Source organism: Fonsecaea pedrosoi (genome assembly GCF_000835455.1).
Source record: "Fonsecaea pedrosoi CBS 271.37 unplaced genomic scaffold supercont1.7, whole genome shotgun sequence".
In the NCBI taxonomy this organism is placed as follows: Eukaryota; Fungi; Ascomycota; class Eurotiomycetes; order Chaetothyriales; family Herpotrichiellaceae; genus Fonsecaea; species Fonsecaea pedrosoi.
In genome coordinates, this window is record NW_013550609.1 from 2,967,463 (window position 1) to 2,986,262 (window position 18,800).

General features: G+C 52.9%; 9 protein-coding genes across 9 annotated transcripts; 5 read left to right on the forward strand and 4 right to left on the reverse strand.

Annotated features, from left to right (window-relative positions):
• Window positions 1-399: 399 nt before the first annotated feature.
• Z517_11115 (uncharacterized protein) lies at window positions 400-2,578 on the forward strand (the record flags this gene model as incomplete). Its single annotated transcript, XM_013424723.1, has 7 exons — window positions 400-573; window positions 631-683; window positions 819-981; window positions 1,039-1,281; window positions 1,356-1,550; window positions 1,649-2,025; window positions 2,113-2,578. 7 exons carry the CDS (start codon window positions 400-402, stop codon window positions 2,576-2,578), a joined length of 1,671 nt encoding a protein of 556 aa, XP_013280177.1.
• A 1,142-nt stretch (window positions 2,579-3,720) lies between these two features.
• On the forward strand, window positions 3,721-5,064 carry Z517_11116 (uncharacterized protein; the record flags this gene model as incomplete). Its single annotated transcript, XM_013424724.1, has 3 exons — window positions 3,721-4,004; window positions 4,054-4,489; window positions 4,549-5,064. 3 exons carry the CDS (start codon window positions 3,721-3,723, stop codon window positions 5,062-5,064), a joined length of 1,236 nt encoding a protein of 411 aa, XP_013280178.1.
• A 654-nt stretch (window positions 5,065-5,718) lies between these two features.
• Window positions 5,719-6,891, reverse strand: Z517_11117 (uncharacterized protein; the record flags this gene model as incomplete). Its single annotated transcript, XM_013424725.1, has 1 exon — window positions 5,719-6,891. One exon carries the CDS (start codon window positions 6,889-6,891, stop codon window positions 5,719-5,721), a length of 1,173 nt encoding a protein of 390 aa, XP_013280179.1.
• A 1,175-nt stretch (window positions 6,892-8,066) lies between these two features.
• On the reverse strand, window positions 8,067-9,318 carry Z517_11118 (uncharacterized protein; the record flags this gene model as incomplete). The annotated part of the gene is made up of 4 exons (XM_013424726.1): window positions 8,067-8,567; window positions 8,627-9,043; window positions 9,093-9,248; window positions 9,298-9,318. 4 exons carry the CDS (start codon window positions 9,316-9,318, stop codon window positions 8,067-8,069), a joined length of 1,095 nt encoding a protein of 364 aa, XP_013280180.1.
• Window positions 9,319-9,449: 131 nt separating this feature from the next.
• On the reverse strand, window positions 9,450-10,904 carry Z517_11119 (uncharacterized protein; the record flags this gene model as incomplete). Its single annotated transcript, XM_013424727.1, has 1 exon — window positions 9,450-10,904. One exon carries the CDS (start codon window positions 10,902-10,904, stop codon window positions 9,450-9,452), a length of 1,455 nt encoding a protein of 484 aa, XP_013280181.1.
• Window positions 10,905-11,560: 656 nt separating this feature from the next.
• On the forward strand, window positions 11,561-11,904 carry Z517_11120 (uncharacterized protein; the record flags this gene model as incomplete). The annotated part of the gene is made up of 2 exons (XM_013424728.1): window positions 11,561-11,648; window positions 11,723-11,904. The coding sequence occupies 2 exons, from the start codon at window positions 11,561-11,563 to the stop codon at window positions 11,902-11,904; spliced, it is 270 nt and encodes an 89-aa protein (XP_013280182.1).
• A 279-nt stretch (window positions 11,905-12,183) lies between these two features.
• On the reverse strand, window positions 12,184-12,963 carry Z517_11121 (uncharacterized protein; the record flags this gene model as incomplete). Its single annotated transcript, XM_013424729.1, has 1 exon — window positions 12,184-12,963. The coding sequence occupies one exon, from the start codon at window positions 12,961-12,963 to the stop codon at window positions 12,184-12,186; it is 780 nt and encodes a 259-aa protein (XP_013280183.1).
• A 690-nt stretch (window positions 12,964-13,653) lies between these two features.
• Window positions 13,654-17,076, forward strand: Z517_11122 (uncharacterized protein; the record flags this gene model as incomplete). The annotated part of the gene is made up of 2 exons (XM_013424730.1): window positions 13,654-16,899; window positions 16,951-17,076. The coding sequence occupies 2 exons, from the start codon at window positions 13,654-13,656 to the stop codon at window positions 17,074-17,076; spliced, it is 3,372 nt and encodes a 1,123-aa protein (XP_013280184.1).
• A 1,032-nt stretch (window positions 17,077-18,108) lies between these two features.
• Window positions 18,109-18,786, forward strand: Z517_11123 (uncharacterized protein; the record flags this gene model as incomplete). Its single annotated transcript, XM_013424731.1, has 1 exon — window positions 18,109-18,786. One exon carries the CDS (start codon window positions 18,109-18,111, stop codon window positions 18,784-18,786), a length of 678 nt encoding a protein of 225 aa, XP_013280185.1.
• Between the last annotated feature and the right edge of the window lie 14 nt (window positions 18,787-18,800).

Genomic DNA, 18,800 nt, shown 5'->3' on the forward strand with positions numbered 1-18,800 from the left:
TTATGTCATTCGGCCCGACTCAAGGGCCCTTTCATTGTTTCGTGGCCACATGGAAACCCGGGGAGTGTGGAGGTGTAGTGGCCCCAGGTGCCCGGGTGAAGAATAATGCAACATGGCAAGACCTGCATGACCCTTGGTTTTTCCCACAGGAATTGTTGGTACCTTGTACGTATTACATGGGCACAAAATCAGGGTCCAAACACCTCATCGGCCCAGCCACACCAGTCAAGGTAGAAAATTAATGTGAAACTCCTATGATATCAAGTTCTTGAAGAGAGAGACACACACTCACACGCACAAAAGAGAGAGGGACAACAAAGAACAACACAAGCCCGACCTCTACCAGCTGCCATCCTTATTACCACCTTCCCACCTGCACCTGCAACTAGAGCCTTCACGATGGTTCAGCTCTCCTCCTCCTCCTCCTCCTCCTACACCCCTTTTTCCCTGGTGGTCCTCCCCCTCCTGGCCATCGCGGCTTTCTTGCTCATCAAACTCTCAAAAGTCGGTCGGCGGGCTCCAGGCTTGCCTCCTGGACCACCGACCATCCCAATCCTGGGGAATCTGCATTTGGTGCGTGGCAACAGTCTTTTTCGATTCACTTCTTTGCGCTGATCAAAACGATCGTAGATGCCGACCAAAAATCCACATATTCAATTCCAAAAGTGGGCTCAGGAGTATGGGTGAGTCAAGCCGAGTCAAGTCTCATAGAATGGTCTTTGCTGGCAACATGGGCGAGAACGGGGAATTTGGTGTTGGCTCCAGTTTATCTTCCTAGTTGTCCTCTCGTCTTCTAACGACGACTTCTCTGTCGACAGACCCATCTACTCCCTCATCCTCGGGACAAAGACGATGATCGTGCTGTCTTCCGACCAGGCGGTGAAGGACTTGCTGGACAAGCGGAGTGGCATCTACTCGGATCGACCTGACATGTTTATCGGTCAGAAGATTGCCAGCGGGAATCTGCGGCTCGTCGTCATGGTAAGCATGGCACTATCCGAGAAATCAACGTGAACGGGATTTTGATTCAATCTGCAGAGATATGGCGATACGTGGCGCATGATTCATCGGATTGTCCACAACATCCTCAACATCAAGGCCGCCGTCACCTACGTGCCTTACCAAGACCTGGAGAACAAGGTGCTGATGGACGGCCTGCTGGACACCCCCGAAGAGTTCCTGAACCATATTCGCCGCTTCAGCTACTCGCTGGCCACGCAGATGATTTTCGGCTTCCGCTGTCCAGATATCAAGGACCGACATCTCCAGCAACTATTCTGGGTACGTATGCCTCAACTTGCTCCTTAGTTTGCTGGGCTCCGTGTGGAAAAGCTAACTCCCTTTGTGATGACCAGAGCTTTGAGCGTTGGGGAGAGCTGGCCGGTAGCGCTAGTGCGCAGATCGTCGACCTCTTTCCCATCCTACAGAAACTCCCAAAAGCTCTGGCGCCGAACGTCAGATATGCGGAGAAACTGCACAAGATTGAAAAAGATCTCTATCTGGGCCATTGGATGCGGGCAAAACGGGGACTCGAGAATGGTACTGGTTTGGTAAGTCTACACCAGACAATTCTCTCCGACGTCGTATCGCGTCCGACAACGACCGAAGTACTATTCAAGGGTGAGTTGCTGACAGTGTATCGTCTTAGCCATGCTTTTGCAACGACGTGCTCCGCATCCAGCAGAAGGAAGGGTTCTCCGACGACGCCGCATGCTACATGAGCGGCTCGCTCCTCGAAGCGGGTTCGGACACCACATCGTCGACTCTATACGGCTTCATCCAGGCTATGATCATATGGCCCGATGTACAGAAAAAGGCCCAAGAAGAGATCGATCGTGTTGTGGGAGACCACCGTTTGCCGACGATGGACGACTACGACCAGCTCCCCTATATCCGAAGCTGCATCAAGGAGAGTTTGAGGTGGATGCCGACAATCATTCTCGGAGTGCCTCACGCGGTCATGAGGGATGATACGTATGGTCCTTATACCATTCCAAAGGGTGCATCGGTTATCAATAATGTTTGGTGTGTGCTCTTCCTCCTTCTCGGCCCCTGATTTGGAAACACGATGTCTCCAAGGCTAGCTACTAACCATTCTTTCCCCACTGGTAGGTCAATCCACATGGATCCCAAGAGAAGCCCAGATCCCCGTCGCTTCAACCCCGACCGCTTCAAGGACGACCACACCACCTTGTACCAATCGGCAAATGGCGACCCTGCCAAACGGGACAACTTCAATTTTGGCGCAGGCCGCCGCCTCTGCCAGGGGATCCATATCGCCGAGCGGTCGCTATTCCTCGGCATCTCCCGCCTTCTCTGGGGCTTCGACCTCTCCAAGCCGCTAGACAAGAACGGCGTGCACATCACGCCCGAGATCGACGACCTCGTGGGCGGGATCACCGTGCAACCGCGAGACTATCAGGCCGTCTTCAAGCCGCGATCTCCCGAGAAAGTGAAGATTATCCGCGACGCCGCCCGCGAGGCTCAGAGCTTGCTCGACCCCGAGACGAAACAGTGGAGGAAAGTGCCTGAGGGGATGGCTCTGAGTACGTGGATGCCGGAGAAGGTTGAGGTGTAGTGGTTGGTGGTCTTGAATCGAAGGAGTTTAGGGAGGACCAAGGTCTAAAGAGTCATACGCCAAATTATTCGGCTAGGAGATGCTTGAAGGTAGCAAAAGTGTGCGATACTGGGCAAAGTTGTCTTTCCTCTTGAGGCCCAAGGCTGGACTCCTGGCGACTGGCTCCACATGTCGTATCGGAGAAATGTTGATCCGGTACATCTAACTCCGTACCTCGAGGTTGTTACTTGACCCCTCCAGCATTTTCATCTTCTTCTCATAATCTAGACGGACATTCCTTGCAAAGTCAATCTCTCTTGTGGACTGCCATGTTCAAAACACTCGGCGCACATTTCTCAACAGCTTACAGTAGATCTTTGACGATCTGTGTTCAGCATTCTCTTGGCCTGGCTTGGCCCCAGAAATCTCAATCCTGAAATTCCGTGACCCCCAGCATTCCACGGACGAGGCAAACATCCCCTCTTCCATGGCAAAACGTCACTGTCGAGCTTGGCTTGCTGCGTAGATGGATCTTTGCTATGACTCATTTCTTTGCTTGAGTGTATGTGAGGGGGCTGTTTTGGCCATCCTGAAATAAAATGAAACGGACTCTTGGACTTGGCTAGGGTCACTATCTCTGGCTGTCAACAGCTTGCATCGACATCTACCACGATTACAAACGTGGTTAGGTGTGTCTCCTAGCTCTTGACAGTATATCCCCGAATACTCGGAAGATGGCTATGGCTGGAAGCTCAATCATATGGAAAAGAGGTCTAAACAACACGCTTGATAGCATCTATTTCCGTTGTTATGCCCAATGCTATGAGACTTGTCGACGCGCACGGTGTGACGCAACAGGCATTGACTGCGAAACGCGCCCCGGGCACAGATCCTGTACACCACCATCTACATTCCACAGTCTGGTTAGAGCAGAGCCGCCGTGCATGCCGCCATTCAGGACAAATGCCACCCGCAGTGACGATTCCTCCTGGTTCACAAGCCACCCTGTGGTCAATGTCCACGGGAAGTCCTGTCAGAGCTTCATCCCTTCCCAGCGAGCTCCATGGATATAAATTGGACATGCTGCGCGACTACATCTTCTTTCCCTTTCATTCGGTTCTTTACTCAATTCACCGCTGAGAAAAGTCCGGCACAACGCTAAAATGCACTCCCTCTCACAGTCCTTTGCTGTTTTGGCCGCTGTGATCCCCATTGCCCTGGGCCAGGGGGCTACCGAAGTCACCACATCTACCTTGGAACGGACTTTCACGGCCTATGCAACCTCTCAACCCGCGAGCGTGTCTACTATCCACGTCACCAAAATCCTCGACACGACTACTCTAACAAGCACTTCGAGGGTGACCACAACGAGCCCCATTCGATTCACAACTGTTGTTCCTTATACTTATTTGTCGACCGTCAACGTGACAAGCACTTATCGGGCAACGTAAGTCGGCTCTCTCTTACTAACAAATACTCAGGCTGACTGGATACAGAACCGACGTCTTCACCAGCACTTCCACCAGCACCGAGTATGACATACAGAACCGCACGTCCACCTCGTATATCAACGTCACGGCGACCGCAAACACTACGGTTATGACCGAGAGTCTCGTCACCGTGCCCACTCCGAGTGGTTTTGTCCCTGTGGAAGAGTCTTCGGGGGATGAAGACTACGACGGGACCGTCAGGCGAAGTGATACTGAGGCCGAGACAGACATTCTCCGACCCCGTCAAGGACTCACTCCGACACCTGATACCTCTTATATCTCTCTCATCTCCATTGTGACGCGATTGGTTCCGCGAACGACTTCGACGGTGTTTGTGACGTTGACCAAAACGAGCACGCAACGGCCGCCGCGGACAGTGACCGAGTCGACGACCATTGCTTTGACCAGCACTGTGGGCGTTCCTGATGTCCCCGTGAGCTCTGTACGTCTTTTTACATCCCCCTGGCATATTTCCTGCGACACTGACTGATTTACCCATAGACTGTGATCGTGACGGCCGCTACCACCGTGAACTTGACGCAGACCATCACGGTCCCGGCAGAAACGACCGTGTCGACCGTCACCAACACTCAATACAACTACACGGCCGTGCGGAGCACGTACCTCGCGTGCGCGACCGACAACCTCCTAGGCCCTCGCATCCAGGACGGCAGCTACATCAACAACGTGGTGGACAACGTGCGGGCCAACGTCGGCACGGGCACCAACGCGACCTCGAGCTACGAGTGCTGCACCATCTGCCAGGACGTCGTCGACGGCTTTTGCGACTTTGCCTACTTTGACACGCAGACCAGCGCTGAGGGTGGGAACTGCGTGCTGTACAAGGCCAACGTGCCGAGGAGGGGTGCCGCCACGTGTGCTCGTGCGCAGGCCGGGTTCTTCAACACAAACAGACGCACGGCGAATCGGTGGGTCGTCATGAACGGACCGTGTGGGCAGTTGGTGCATGGAAATCCGAGCCGGGCGGCCTCGACTACGGCTGCGGTGCCGACCTAGGCAGAGGTGCTACAACTATACACGGGAGGTGATGGCTGTGAGGTGGTGGTGGTGGTGGTGGTGGCTGTAACAATGCATGGCAACTAGACAAGTGCGCAAGGATGGGAACAATACAGCTAGAGATAGCGAAGTACTAGTAAGAGAAAGAGAGAGAGACGAAAAAAAGGTCATGTAGAAAAGCAATGGAATGGAATGGATGCCGTCGCGCTTTTCTCATGGCGAGTCGATCATGAGATGATGGTATTATTCCTCCTCCACCAGAATAGATGATTAGATATTCGTGTCCGCGCAAGGCTGTCCTCGGAATCCACATCATCTTCGACACAATACAAAGGGCCATAACTATCCATATATTGGGTAATAGTTCCTCTCCGTCTACCTCTTTTTGGTCTCTCCCTCCTACTGCTCTATCGAACACTTTCCTTTCTCACCCTGTCTCTGTCTCGGTATCTCTACTCCTTTTCTGGTCCTTCTCTCTCTCTCTCTCTCTCTCTCTCTCTCTCTCTCTCTCTTCCCGCTACTGTAGTGCTCACTGTGTGCTCCTTATACTTAGGACAAGGTCATTAGACAAAACTCTTACATGAAGTCCTCAAACACCTCCTCATGTTCAACAATATCTTCATCTTCGTCTTCATCTCCCTCTCCATCGTATCTCTAAACCAGGTCCTCGGCAACCACACAAACAGCCTTCCCCCTGACCTCCCCTTTGTGAAGCAACTCAAACATCCTCGGCACCTCCCCCAAGCCATTGAATATTTGCGTCTCGGCCACAACGCCATGGCGCGCCACCGTCGCGAGCATCTCGTCCGCGACGGCCTTGCCGCCGTGCGCGGTGCCCTTGATAGTGACGTCGCGGAGCACAATGTCCTCGAACCGCACGGTCACCTCGGGCGGCTGCGCGGCCTGCACGACCGTGCCGTGCGAGCGGGTCATGGACGCGGCCAGCGCGGCGGACGAGGCGTGGTCGCTGACGTTGATGGTCGCGTCGACGCCCGCGCCGTCGGGTGTGATGGCGCGGACCTGCGCGAGGACCTTTTCCGAACCCGCGCGTGCGTCCAGGACGTGGTCGGCGCCGTACTTCCGCGCGATGGCGAGGGCCTCGTCGCGCGCCTCGACCGCCACGACCGTCAGGCCCGCCGCTTTGGCGAACTGGACGGCGAAATGGCCTAGGCCGCCGCCCGCGCCGACGATCCCGATCCATCTTGCCCCTCCCCCTCCCCCTTCCTCTCCCTTCCCATCTCCCGCTGGTGATTCTTGTCGCTGCTGCTCGACAACCCCACTGACCTTCAAGGCGCGATAGACCGTGACGCCCGCACAAGCCAGCGGCGCGGCAGTGAGAAAGCCCACCTCGTCAGGCACTTTACAGCTCGACCGCGCATCGACGACGTGAAACTCGGCAAACGCCCCGTCCGTCACGACCCCCGTGGCCCCCTCGGCCGCGAAACAATACTGTCGCCAATCCCTCTCGAGCGGGGCCAGACAGTTCTCACACTTCCCGCACCCCCGGAACGTGATCCCCGACATGACCCGGTCGCCGACCTTGAATTCCTCCTCTGGGACGGCGTCGCCGGTGGCGACCACCACGCCCGTCCCCTCGTGCGACAGCGTCATGGGCAGGCCGTTTCTCAGGGGCATGAACCCCGCTTGGACCATGAGGTCGGTGTGGCAGAGGCTGGCGACTGCGGTGCGGAGGAGGAGGTCGTAGGGCCCCAACTCGGAGAGGGAAGGGGTTTTGGTCGTTTGGACCACGGGCGCGGTGTTGAAGGCTGTGAGTTGCGCTGCGAGCATTTCTGGCGGTAGGGGGGTCGTGGTCGTGGTGGGTGACATTGTTAGGTGTGGTGAGGTGAGGTGAGGTGAGGTGAGATTCTGCGGAGAGATTCAATAGGATGGGATGAGATGAGATGGCTGAGATGAAATGGAATGAAATAGATGTCAGATAAATAGAAGGACCTAGGGAGTTCGAGATAGGTATTATAGGTAGTTTGTATAAATCCCTCCAATATTGTCCGGGGTCGATTATCCCCGACTGTCTATATCCGACTATACTCGACGACACTCGATCGTGTGGGATGGTGATTTGGTACCGGATACTGGATACTGCATATGGGATATGGGATTATGTCCCTAACCATCCAAGCACGCACCGGGTCAGTCACTACTACATACATACATAAGGGAACGTAGATACGTACGTGGGTTAGTAGGCACGGAGATACTGCGTAAATAAGTACTAGGTAACCAAGTATTTAGGTAGGTTTAGCTGGCAGGTAGGTATTAGATAGGGAGGTACTCGCTGCCTGACTCCCCCACTCTCTCACTTCCTGTACATGTACAAGTACACACCCCAGCCATGCGGCGGCCCAACCTGACCAGCTAGTTCTACATCCGGCCAGTGGTCTTGAGGATGCGAGGATGAAAGGGACAGATGGATGAGTTGTCATGGACAAACAAACCCCTCTTACTCCCCTTCCTCCTCGGCGGAATGGCAAGCGACAAGCGGCCGAGTTATGTGCTCGAGTTGTGCTCCTTATAAAGCCCCACATGGACAAGTGGACAACACATCGATGCACGATGCTGCTTAGTGTCTACATCCAGGTTCGACGAACGTGTCACTTGAGACAGCCTGCATACAAAGAGAAGAGAAGGGGGGGCCGGGGATTGGATGAATGAATGAGAGGCCAAGCGGTGGGAAAGGGAGTGGTGAATGAGAAATGGTCGTTGATGAACTCGATTTGGTAGTTTGTTGGAGGAGGGAGGGAAATCGAAGAAAATACAAGAAATTCTGGAAATGCTTGTGGCTGTCATCACACACTATTCGGTACAATATGGGGATATCTTCTTAGTGGTGAACAAGAGAGAGAAACATCCTTTGAAGATCGACGGTCATAGAGAAGATGTGTCTATGTCACCGCATTGGATACTAATATGCTTGACTTGGTAAGAACTCCAAACTGCAACGACACAACACATCAGGACAACATAGATCATGACTACCTGCTGTCCTACTTGGTCACCACCTCATTCACCGGCGCGACAGGCCTCCCCGTCCGGAAAAAACTCCGAATATTCTCAAAACACTCCCTCTCGGACTTCATAAACGCCACGTCCGTCAGTCCCCCCATGTGCGGCTGGACCACCACCTTGTCACTCGCCCAAAAATACGGGTTGACGTTGGGTTCGTTGCAGAAGACGTCGAGGCCGGCGCGCGTCAGCTTGCCCGACTCCAGAGCTTGGATTAGGGCCTCCTCGTCGATGATGGCGCCCCGGGCCGTGTTGACCAGGAAGGCGCCCGGTTTCATGACGGCGAATTCGGCGTGCGAGATGAGGTTCGTGGTCGACTCGTTGAGTGGGCAGGAAATGGAGACGATGTCCGAGTCGGCGAGGAGGTGGTGCAGCGATGAGCAGTATTCGGCATTGTACTCCCTCTCCACGTCCGGGGGGAGTCGCTTGCGGTTGTAGTACTTGACTCGCAGGTTGAAGACTGAGGCCTTCTTTGCCGTGTACTAGTGTGTTCAGTCAGTGAGAGTTGACACCACAAAATCCATCGAGCAGTATCGCCCACCTTTCCAATCGCCCCCATACCCACGATCCCGAGCGTCAGCCCTGTTGGATCTCGACTGGGAACAAGGCCTTGCTTCCAATTGCCCGTCCTGGCACTCTTCTCGCTTCGGGTGGTATCTCTCAGCACTGCCAGGATCAAGAAAATGGCCATGTCTGCGGTCGCTTCAGCGACGGCGTCGCGAGTGTTGCAGAACCAGACATTATTCCGCGTCATCCAGTCGACATCAAACTCATTAAAACCCGCTGAAGCAGAGGCAATGATCTTGCATTGAGGCAACAAGCTGCCTAGAAGACCCTCATCGAACGGCTCGTACGGGATGGTGCCCATACGAATGATAAAGGCATCGACCGGACGAGAGCTCGCTATGAATTTCGGGAGGAGATCCTGGGTTTCCTGCCGATTCGTTGCTGGAAGGATCTTTGGCAATTAGAGACTCGGCCTCCATACACCTCTGGAGACAGGTTACCTCGAAATCGAATTCCCGCTTGAACTCTGCCAGGAATTCATCACCGACATATTTTGGATCTCCGAGAGCCACAACAAGCGGCTTGGTGGCGGCGGCGTTGGACATGTCAGAGCCAATTTTGCGGTCTCGTGCCTCTAGCTCTGACTCGACCAAGTTCTAAACCATGATATTGTTTCCCATTGTTGTAGACATAAGCTGGACTCACACGCCCTTTGATGTAGCCCATCTCCGAGAAGTTTCTCAGCAGGTTCGGGCTTCTCCGGGCACTGAGTCACCAGTTTCAATAGTTCTGTGATTCGAGGCAGCAAATGTGTTGAGCAGAGCAATGCTCTGAGTGAATGTCATGCCAAAGTCAGATCAAGCAGACAACTTCAAATCATCGTCGGTAGACATTTCCACGTTCTTGAGCGCTCTTGAAACACTGCTACCCTCCATGAGAACATTCACAGGTTGTTGACCTGCTTGCAATGTCCTCCATTTCCAACTTCTGACCAACTGGCGATCCATATCAACTCCCTCGATGATGTCGACTACCCACTTACCAATGTTGGGAAGATACTTGAAGGCATGTCCGCTGCCGCCTGTCGCGACCAGCACCGACTCTTGGCCAGGCAAGGAGTCAATGAGATAGTGGTTGTCGAAAGAGTCCGTGTACCAACAGAGTCGGGTTAACTGGACATCGATCCCTTCCTCGACCATTTCTGGGAGAAACTCTCTGATGAAAGACTTGACGACTGTCAACGCTTGCTTGGGGAGTTGTGTAATCTTCTCGCCGGCTGTATATCTTGTGACGGGCACACTGCGCTCCTCCCCATCTGATTGCATCGTAGGATTGGTATATTTGGTTCCTCTGTACCCAATCTTCATGTACCCTCTTTCATCTCGGGGAAAGCCATAGAGACCACCAATGGCCCCATCGCGCATTCTATATGACCAAGACGGGAACCTCTCTGGATCGAACCGTTCGAAGAGAGGTGATTTTGGTGGGATTTTCAACATCACCACTGACCCAGCTGTCGTTTCGCAGATACCGTCGAGCTCTGGGATCAGCGATGGTGTCCACCCGCCGCACGCCATAATGACCTTCGATGCAAGGTGTTTTCGGCCGTCTCTCATTCTAATCCCCGTGACTCTTTGTCGATCGTCGTGGCAGAATGCCTCAAAACAACCGGCGTCAGGATGCAGGACGAAGCGAACACCCATCTCTTTTGCCTTGTGGAGGGCGAAACGACACGCTCTATCTGCAATTGCGATCCCGCCTGTCGTGTCTAGAACGCCGAGGTAGCTTTTGCCTTTTGATTTGCGTTCAAAAGGATCCATTGCGTAGCTAAAGCCTCTCTCGCGGGCAATTTCCTCATGCTGGCTGTCAGTTGTGATGAGCTGGGTATCGCTGGAACCCGCTCGCTCCATATTTCTGATGGTCGCCTTCTCAAATTCCGGAAGTTCATCTCGGTCAGTCAACGAGAGATGGCCGTTGTTGATGAAGACCTTATCTGCTCTAGTCATTCCATCAGGTACACATCTGCCCGTGCTAATCTCTTGGTTCCACTCCTCCCAGCACTCGATAGCTTCTCTAGAGAGGTCTTGGTATTCGGTTTGTTCGCCATATGCAGACCGGATAATCTTGTTCATGTCGGCAGAGGCAGAATCACAGCCGGAGATATAGTCATATTTTGTATTTTCATAGGGCTGTGCGTCGAAGACAGTGACGTCGGTATAGCCTCTCGCTGCCAGGTGGAGAGCAGTACTCAGGCCAAACACACCTGCGCCAACAATGACGATGCAGTCTGTCTTTGCCAATGGTGGAGCCATATTTTAGGCTGTGTCGAGTTGGGTGGTATACTCAAATCCTAAAATCCGTTGTATTTGGAGAGCAACTCGAACATGAACTGCTATTCGCAGTGTTCAGAATTTCGGGAAAAATGCGCCGTGAGTCTTCCGCGTTGTCTAAAACTCACGTAGACAAACACATAACACGTGCTCGATCTAGAAATTCAGCATACCAACCATGATGGTACACGTACACCAGCACACCATTGAGATTGGTACTGTAAGTATTCGGTACAGTAGCGGGCTCTGCACCTGAACACGCAGCCACGCGGCGGCCTCTGTGAGGGTAATTCAACTTGTGGGGAGTATTTTATGCCCATGCACATACATTTACAACGAGGGGCTGGTGGTGCTCCGATCATGATATGGGGTAGGTATTGCGTTGGAGTAAGGTACATATGTACGAGGTACTTGATACACAGATACCCGTGCCTCGTACAGTATGCGTGAGTATCTCGCTTTGGGCAAAGTCAGCAAACTTCTCTTGGCGTATTTGCTACCTTTGTATGAGATGGACCACCAGTGATGCCTATCTGCTACCCCTACCTTCACCACCACCACCAGGAGCCTGGAGACCATCAACGTCATTTGTCCATATAAAATGTGAATAGGGAGCCCAAAGCCCTCCAGCAAGAAAAATGGTTTTTAAAAAAGAGGACAAATTTCCCGAATTCGAAGACCCCAGAGCGTTCGACAAACAGGATTGTCTCTCGTGCAGGATTCTCGGTATGCCGGCGGTCGAATGGACTTCTCTCCAGACCACTACAAAGTGCAGACAGCTGACTGCTTCCTCCCTCCAGGCTCTACGGCATTCGTGGCCCTAGGTGGCTACACCTACTTCTCGGGGATGCAGCAACTTCGCGCGCGACAAAAGGTCATCGAACTGAGCAAATCCAAGTACAAATACGGCTCGCGCCAGCTGGGCATCATATCATTGTCCGCAACGCTCATGGGCTTGGGGATTTACCGCATGTTTATTTGATCGAGCCCGTCTGTCATTGTTCACAGCCAACAAGCTGGTCCGCATATGTAACAAAGCAAATGGTTTCAGGAGTCATTCAGGATTAGGGGCGAATCTCAACCCCGGAGACTATCTGTCTGTCTAGAGCGCTCAAATGAGCCAAAACATCAATGTACTCTAATGCAACTAAAACTTCGCCATGCTGATGGTCATGTCCTCATAAGAATATACCGTTTCATGCACTAGAGCTGAAAGATGATCATGGCGCCGAAAACACAAACCGACGTGTGCGGCCAAAGGTCATGAAATCCTTCCCTTCTTGCTGCTCTCGAATCCTTCCCTCGGTCCGATGTTGGAAATGTCAAAAAAGTCGGGTATCTGGAATTTGCGCTTCGTACCAGCTGTGAAAGTAAACTCTCGTGTCGATGATCGTGTTCCGTGTCTTTGATTGCTGCTTCGGTGGGGCGTGCGACTTCCTCGATTGTTGACAAAAGTTGCTCGGCTCGTACTACCTGATGTTGATGAAGAGGCCTGGGGCTCTGGCGCCGCGCCACTGTCCTCATCTGTTTGCATATCGTCATGCGGTGTCGAGGCCGCATTTCCGCTGAAGTAAAACATGGGTGTCGTCGTCGGTTGCTCCTGAGACAGAGAAATTTGTGGCTCCTCGGTTTGGGTACCCGACTCTGCCCTTGTAGGTCCAGACTGAGGTAGTATTGAGGTCGAGACGGGTTGTTCGACTGCTGGAGAGATGGCTCGTTGTCTTTGACCGGTTTCGCTTCTCTCGTCGTCGCTTTCGATCTGGTGGTGGTGGGTAGACCCCTCATATCTTTCCGTCGCCCACTGCCTCACCCTCCAGCCCTCACCATCTTGTAGACCGAGATTCTCTTTATCCAGGAAACTGAGTAGATCCTCCAAAGCATCTTGGTACCCAGCTTGGCGGCTGGCATTCTGATCTGTGACTGCCGACTTGTAAAGGTTTGTGACGGAGAGCGCAGCGGTTCGAAAGGCTTGGAGGAGTTGTTCGGGGGGTGCAGGGCGAGTTGAGGGGAGTGAGGTGTTGAGAGACCTCATCGAGTCCATGATGAACACTCGAAGAGGCTCTTGCAAAAGGCTGACTGATGTCGGAGCGGTGCCTCGAGTCGATGGCCAAGGACTTGATTACGAGACGATCGAGGAGGGGTTTGTTTTGGTGCCGAGCCTGAAGACAAAAGAATTCCTTCTACCGGCAGAATAGAAAAAGAGTGACAAAGAAGTGGTGAGTCTCAGCCAGATGGGTTCTTCGTCTGTTTAGAGAGGTAGACAAGCTGCTGCAAGAGGAGTAGTTGTGGTTGGGCAGCTGGAATGAAACAGGACCCGGGAGCAGATGTGAAGTGTCAGTCCCCGTGACACTGTGGCTCGGGTGGATGTGTTGATCCGATTACGAAAAAATCCAAGTCACGTGGAGATATCAACAGGGCATCTAAGCCGAACCATGGACGTGTTGTGGCCAATCAGAGGCAATCGCAGCGCGTTTGCAGGCATGGTAGAGACGTTCATTCTTCTCTCCACACCCTCCCTCCATGTCTTTTTATTCTTGTCAATCCTTCTGTTTGACAACTCTCCTTCTGCCTGCACGACACGCTGCCATCGCGCTTTGCTCTGCTTCGCGCCACCCCAGGATTCTTCCTGTTTCCACCAGCAGAAGTCGCGTCAGAACTATTTACATTCACTGAACTATAACTATTCCCTCCGCCACGGCCGCGGCGGCCACACCCCTCAACCCTGTCCACCATGGCTCCTTCAAAGCCACAACAGCCCGACTCAGAAACCTCGTCTGTAGCAGAAACTCCAATGACCGACGGTCCTGACTACATACGCCCCCATAGACCGTCCTTTGGTCACCTCAATCGCCCCGTTGACGATACCCCCGACTACACCGATTCCGATACAAATCCCAACACCACCGCTTCCAGCGTAGCAGGAGATACTCCACTGGCTGATGGTCGGAAGAAGCGCTCGGAAGCATTCCAGCTCCGGAAAAGCATTCTGGGAAAGAAACATGGCCAATTGGACGAGTCCAAGGAGGACGATACCCTACGGCGATTCAAGTACTTGCTAGGCCTGACTGACCTCTTCCGACACTTCATTGATGCCAGTCCGAATCCCAAGATCAGAGAGGTTCTGCAACAGATCGACCAAGAAAATGCTGAAGAGGAGGCAAAGGCCAGAAAGGTCGTGTCCCGCAAAGGCGGCGCAGCCGGTGCGGCCAAGCGAAAGACGGAACAGGAGGAGGATGCTGAACTCCTCAGAGATGAGAAGCGCGGCACCGCTTCCCAGACTGTCTTCAGAGACTCGCCGGCCTTTATCAAGGGTGGCGAGATGCGTGACTATCAGGTTGCAGGTCTCAATTGGCTCATTTCTCTCCACGAGAACGGTATTAGTGGTATCCTCGCAGATGAGATGGGTCTTGGTAAGACACTGCAGACAATCTCCTTCCTCGGGTACTTGCGACACATCTGTGGCATAAAAGGTCCACATCTCATCACAGTCCCCAAGTCCACACTCGACAATTGGCGTCGAGAATTCGAGAAATGGACCCCTGATGTCGATGTCTTGGTCCTACAGGGCGCAAAAGAAGACCGCCATGCCTTGATCAATGAACGCTTGATTGACGAGAAATTCGATGTATGCATTACAAGTTATGAGATGATCCTTCGAGAAAAGTCTCACCTGAAGAAATTTGCGTGGGAATACATCATTGTCGACGAAGCCCATCGAATTAAAAACGAAGAGTCCTCACTTGCACAGATAATCCGGATGTTTAGCTCGCGAAACAGACTATTAATCACCGGCACTCCCCTCCAGAACAATCTGCACGAACTGTGGGCCCTCCTCAATTTCTTGCTGCCTGACGTATTTGGCGACTCTGAGGCATTCGATTCCTGGTTCTCTAGCCAGAATGAAGACCAAGACACAGTGGTCCAACAGCTCCATCGCGTTTTGCGACCGTTCCTGCTTCGGAGAGTGAAGAGCGATGTTGAGAAGAGCCTGCTGCCGAAGAAAGAGGTGAACCTCTACGTCGGCATGTCCGAGATGCAGGTCAAATGGTACAAAAAGATTCTGGAAAAGGACATTGATGCCGTCAATGGTGCAGGAGGCAAACGAGAATCAAAAACGAGACTTTTGAACATTGTCATGCAGCTGCGAAAATGCTGCAATCACCCCTATCTTTTCGAAGGCGCCGAGCCGGGCCCTCCCTACACCACGGATGAGCATCTCGTCTTCAACTCTGGCAAGATGATAATCCTGGACAAAATCCTCAAGCGAATGAAGGATGAGGGAAGCCGCGTCTTGATATTCTCTCAGATGAGCAGAGTGCTCGACATCCTCGAAGACTACTGTGTTTTCCGAGGTCATCAGTACTGTCGTATCGACGGTGGAACCGCACATGAGGATCGAATTGCCGCCATCGACGAGTACAACAAACCAGGCTCGGAGAAGTTTGTCTTCCTTCTCACCACCCGAGCTGGCGGGTTGGGCATTAACTTGACCTCGGCCAACATTGTTATTCTCTACGACAGCGATTGGAATCCGCAAGCAGATTTGCAGGCAATGGACCGAGCACACCGTATTGGTCAGACTAAGCAAGTGGTGGTATTCCGGTTCGTAACGGAAAACGCCATTGAAGAAAAGGTCCTTGAGAGAGCTGCTCAAAAGTTACGTCTGGACCAGCTTGTCATTCAGCAAGGGCGTGCGCAGCAGCAAGTCAAGCAGGCTGCCTCAAAGGATGAGCTGTTGACTATGATCCAACATGGCGCGGAGAAAGTATTCGAAACAAAGGGCACCACAGGAGAACTTGACGACATTGACGAGATTCTGCGACGTGGTGAAGCTCGAACTGCTGAATTGAGCGCCAAATATGAGAAACTCGGGATCGACGACCTCCAGAAGTTTTCCTCTGAGAATGCCTACGAGTGGAATGGTGAAGATTTCACCAACCGCAAAAAAGACATCAGCTTGCACTGGATCAATCCTAGCAAACGGGAACGAAAGGAACAGTCGTACTCGATGGACAAGTACTACAAGCAGGCTTTGTCGACGGGTGGACGACCGGCCGACACCAAACCCAAGATTCCACGCGCACCAAAACAGGTCGTCGTGCACGATTGGCAATTTTTCCCTCCGGGTCTACAAGAACTCCAGGAAAAGGAGACGGCCTATTACCACAAAGAAATCGGCTTCAAGGTACCCCTCACAGATGGTACCGAAGAAGACCTGAGCGACCGGGAGGCTGATCAGCGGCTCGCTCAAAATGAGATAGACAATGCGGAGCCGCTGACCGAGGAAGAGAAACAACTCAAAGCAGAGATGCAGGAGCATGGGTTCGGCAACTGGAATCGGCGTGATTTCCAGCAATTCATCAACGGTTCTGCCAAATTTGGCCGAACTAACTATGAAGGAATCGCGACTGAAGTCGACAGCAAGGAACCAGACGAGGTCGAAAAGTATGCCAAAGTCTTCTGGAAGAGATATACGGAAATTGCCGAGTTCGACAAGTATATCAAGAACATCGAGGCGGGGGAAGAAAAGCTGCGAAAGACTGAACGGCAACGAAAGATGCTGCGGAAGAAGATGGAGATGTACCGAGTCCCGCTGCAACAATTGAAGATTAACTATACGGTTTCGACGACCAACAAGAAGGTCTACACAGAGGAAGAAGACCGCTTCCTCCTGGTCATGCTTGACAAATACGGTGTGGATGGGGAGGGGTTGTATGAGAGGATCCGTGATGAGATCCGGGAATCACCACTGTTCCGGTTCGATTGGTTCTTCCTCAGTAGAACGCCTGTTGAGATTGGTCGACGTTGTACCACATTGCTCAATACAGTCTCCAGAGAGTTTGGAGAAACCGAAGAGAAGCTCACAAATGGGCACGCTCCTGGGAAAGGACGAGGTCGTGACCGGGACGACGAGGAAGACGAGGAGAATGACAGTGAAGCTCCGCCTGTCAAGAAGAAGGCAAAGAATGGTATTGTGGTACGTACAAGACGGTTCCACCTTCCAGTACTCCGACTAACAATTGTTCAGAACAAGCAGGTCAAGGCCGTCAAATCTGGTCGTGGTAGCAAAGCGACTTCTCCGGCAACCTCTCGAGCACAAAGTGTCTCATCGACGACGCCAACAGCCAGCAAGTCGAAGGGAAAGAAGAAATAAAGGGCACATGACCAGTATTATTAAACTAACCAATTTTACTTTTTCTGTGGTTATGACGGCACGTTTGATCAGGACGCTACGGGGTTTCGGCTACTTGATATGAAACAGTGCATCACAGGTATCTCTACTATGCGAGGAGCGTTGATAGAGTGACGCGGGATCAAAACATTGGCTGGGATGTGTTCAAGTTATGCAAAGACGAGGGTGGGAGGATACCTCTGACTATCTTTTTTCTGTGTTACGATTCCAGCATGAGCATTGCGCGTCTTCTGGCATCAACCATGCACATGGTGTGGGAGCGAGCATACGTCTTTCGAGATTTGGGGGGTGGGAACAATCAAAGGCGGAGCTGTACCACGGTATATCATGATACGTGGGTGTGCGATGTGTACATTAGCGCAGAGCAAGATAAAAGACCTGGAAAAGAAAAGACGAGATTGTTATGTTGAGAAGTAATCCATCCTTGTTCCCTGTTTCCCTGTGTCCCGTCTCCCGTTCCCTGTTCCCTAGACTTCTTCTGGTTCAAGTCCAGGCAGCTGGAAGGCGGGCTGATGAGTTGGATGGATGGGTTGAACACATACGCGCATACATACGAGGTACATATGCGGCCCTTACGTTATGGTTCAGATGTGGCGATGAATACGAGATACGAGAGCGACTCAGAGCGGGATGGAGGTATGTATATGTATATGGAGATATCACTTGAGAAGAAAAAGATGGTATCGATGAGAGATTTTGGATAAGAACAACAGACGCAATTTGCTGTCTGAATTCAGTCACCTCACCTCACCTCACCACTACGTATATCTCACATTGGCATCCATCTGCACACTTGAGTCTCTACCTGACTACGAACCTGGCCATCTCCCTACTCATCTCCCTTCCTACCTACCTTAAGTATCTTTACCCCTATCTCTGATACCGACCAGAAACATACGGACAAGCCACCACACGAAGCCGCGCGAACCACCACAAGTCACCACAGTAACGACAGGAAAGATACCGACAGCGGGAAAAAAGAAAGGGCAAACCATGTCCCCCCTAACACTCAAAACCCTCTCGGCCCTGCGCGTCCTCATCGGCGCGACGTGCCTGCTCGTCCCGCGCCCCGCCGGCACGCTCTTCGGCATCCCCCTCGCGCCGGGCCCGGAAGGCGTGCTCCTCGGCCGCATGGTCGGGGTCAGGGACGTCGTGCTCGGGGCGTATTTGTGGAAGAGGGTAAGAGGGGTGGAACAGGAGCAGCAGCAGCAGCATGAAGATGGTGAGGTCGGTTCGATGGCGAAGAGTGGTGCCCCTGTGGCTGCCGGAGCGGGCGAAGAGCGGCTGACCAGGACGCCATTGCTGTTCAATAATAAGGTCAATTCGTCCGTGGCGGGGGGTGTGGATGTCAGTAAGGATGGGAATGGGAATGGGAATGGAGACGCAGGAAACTATCCATCGTCGTTGTCGGGAGTTGGCACGGGCCTCGAACAGGGTCGAGGCGTTGGTGGTGGTCTAGCTGCCCTTCGACTGGCCGAGAGGGAATCTGCCCTGCACTCGGCCGTATGGCTCGGCCTGGTCGTCGATACGATCGACGTCGCCAGCGTGCTCGTCGGCTCTCTGGGCGGCGGCGATCCACTCTCCGACCTCGCAAAGGTGACCGTCGGTGCCGGCGGCTTGGTCTTTGCGCTGATTGCGGGACAGCATCTGCTGGTGCATCAACGTGGCTGAGCTTAGCGACACTG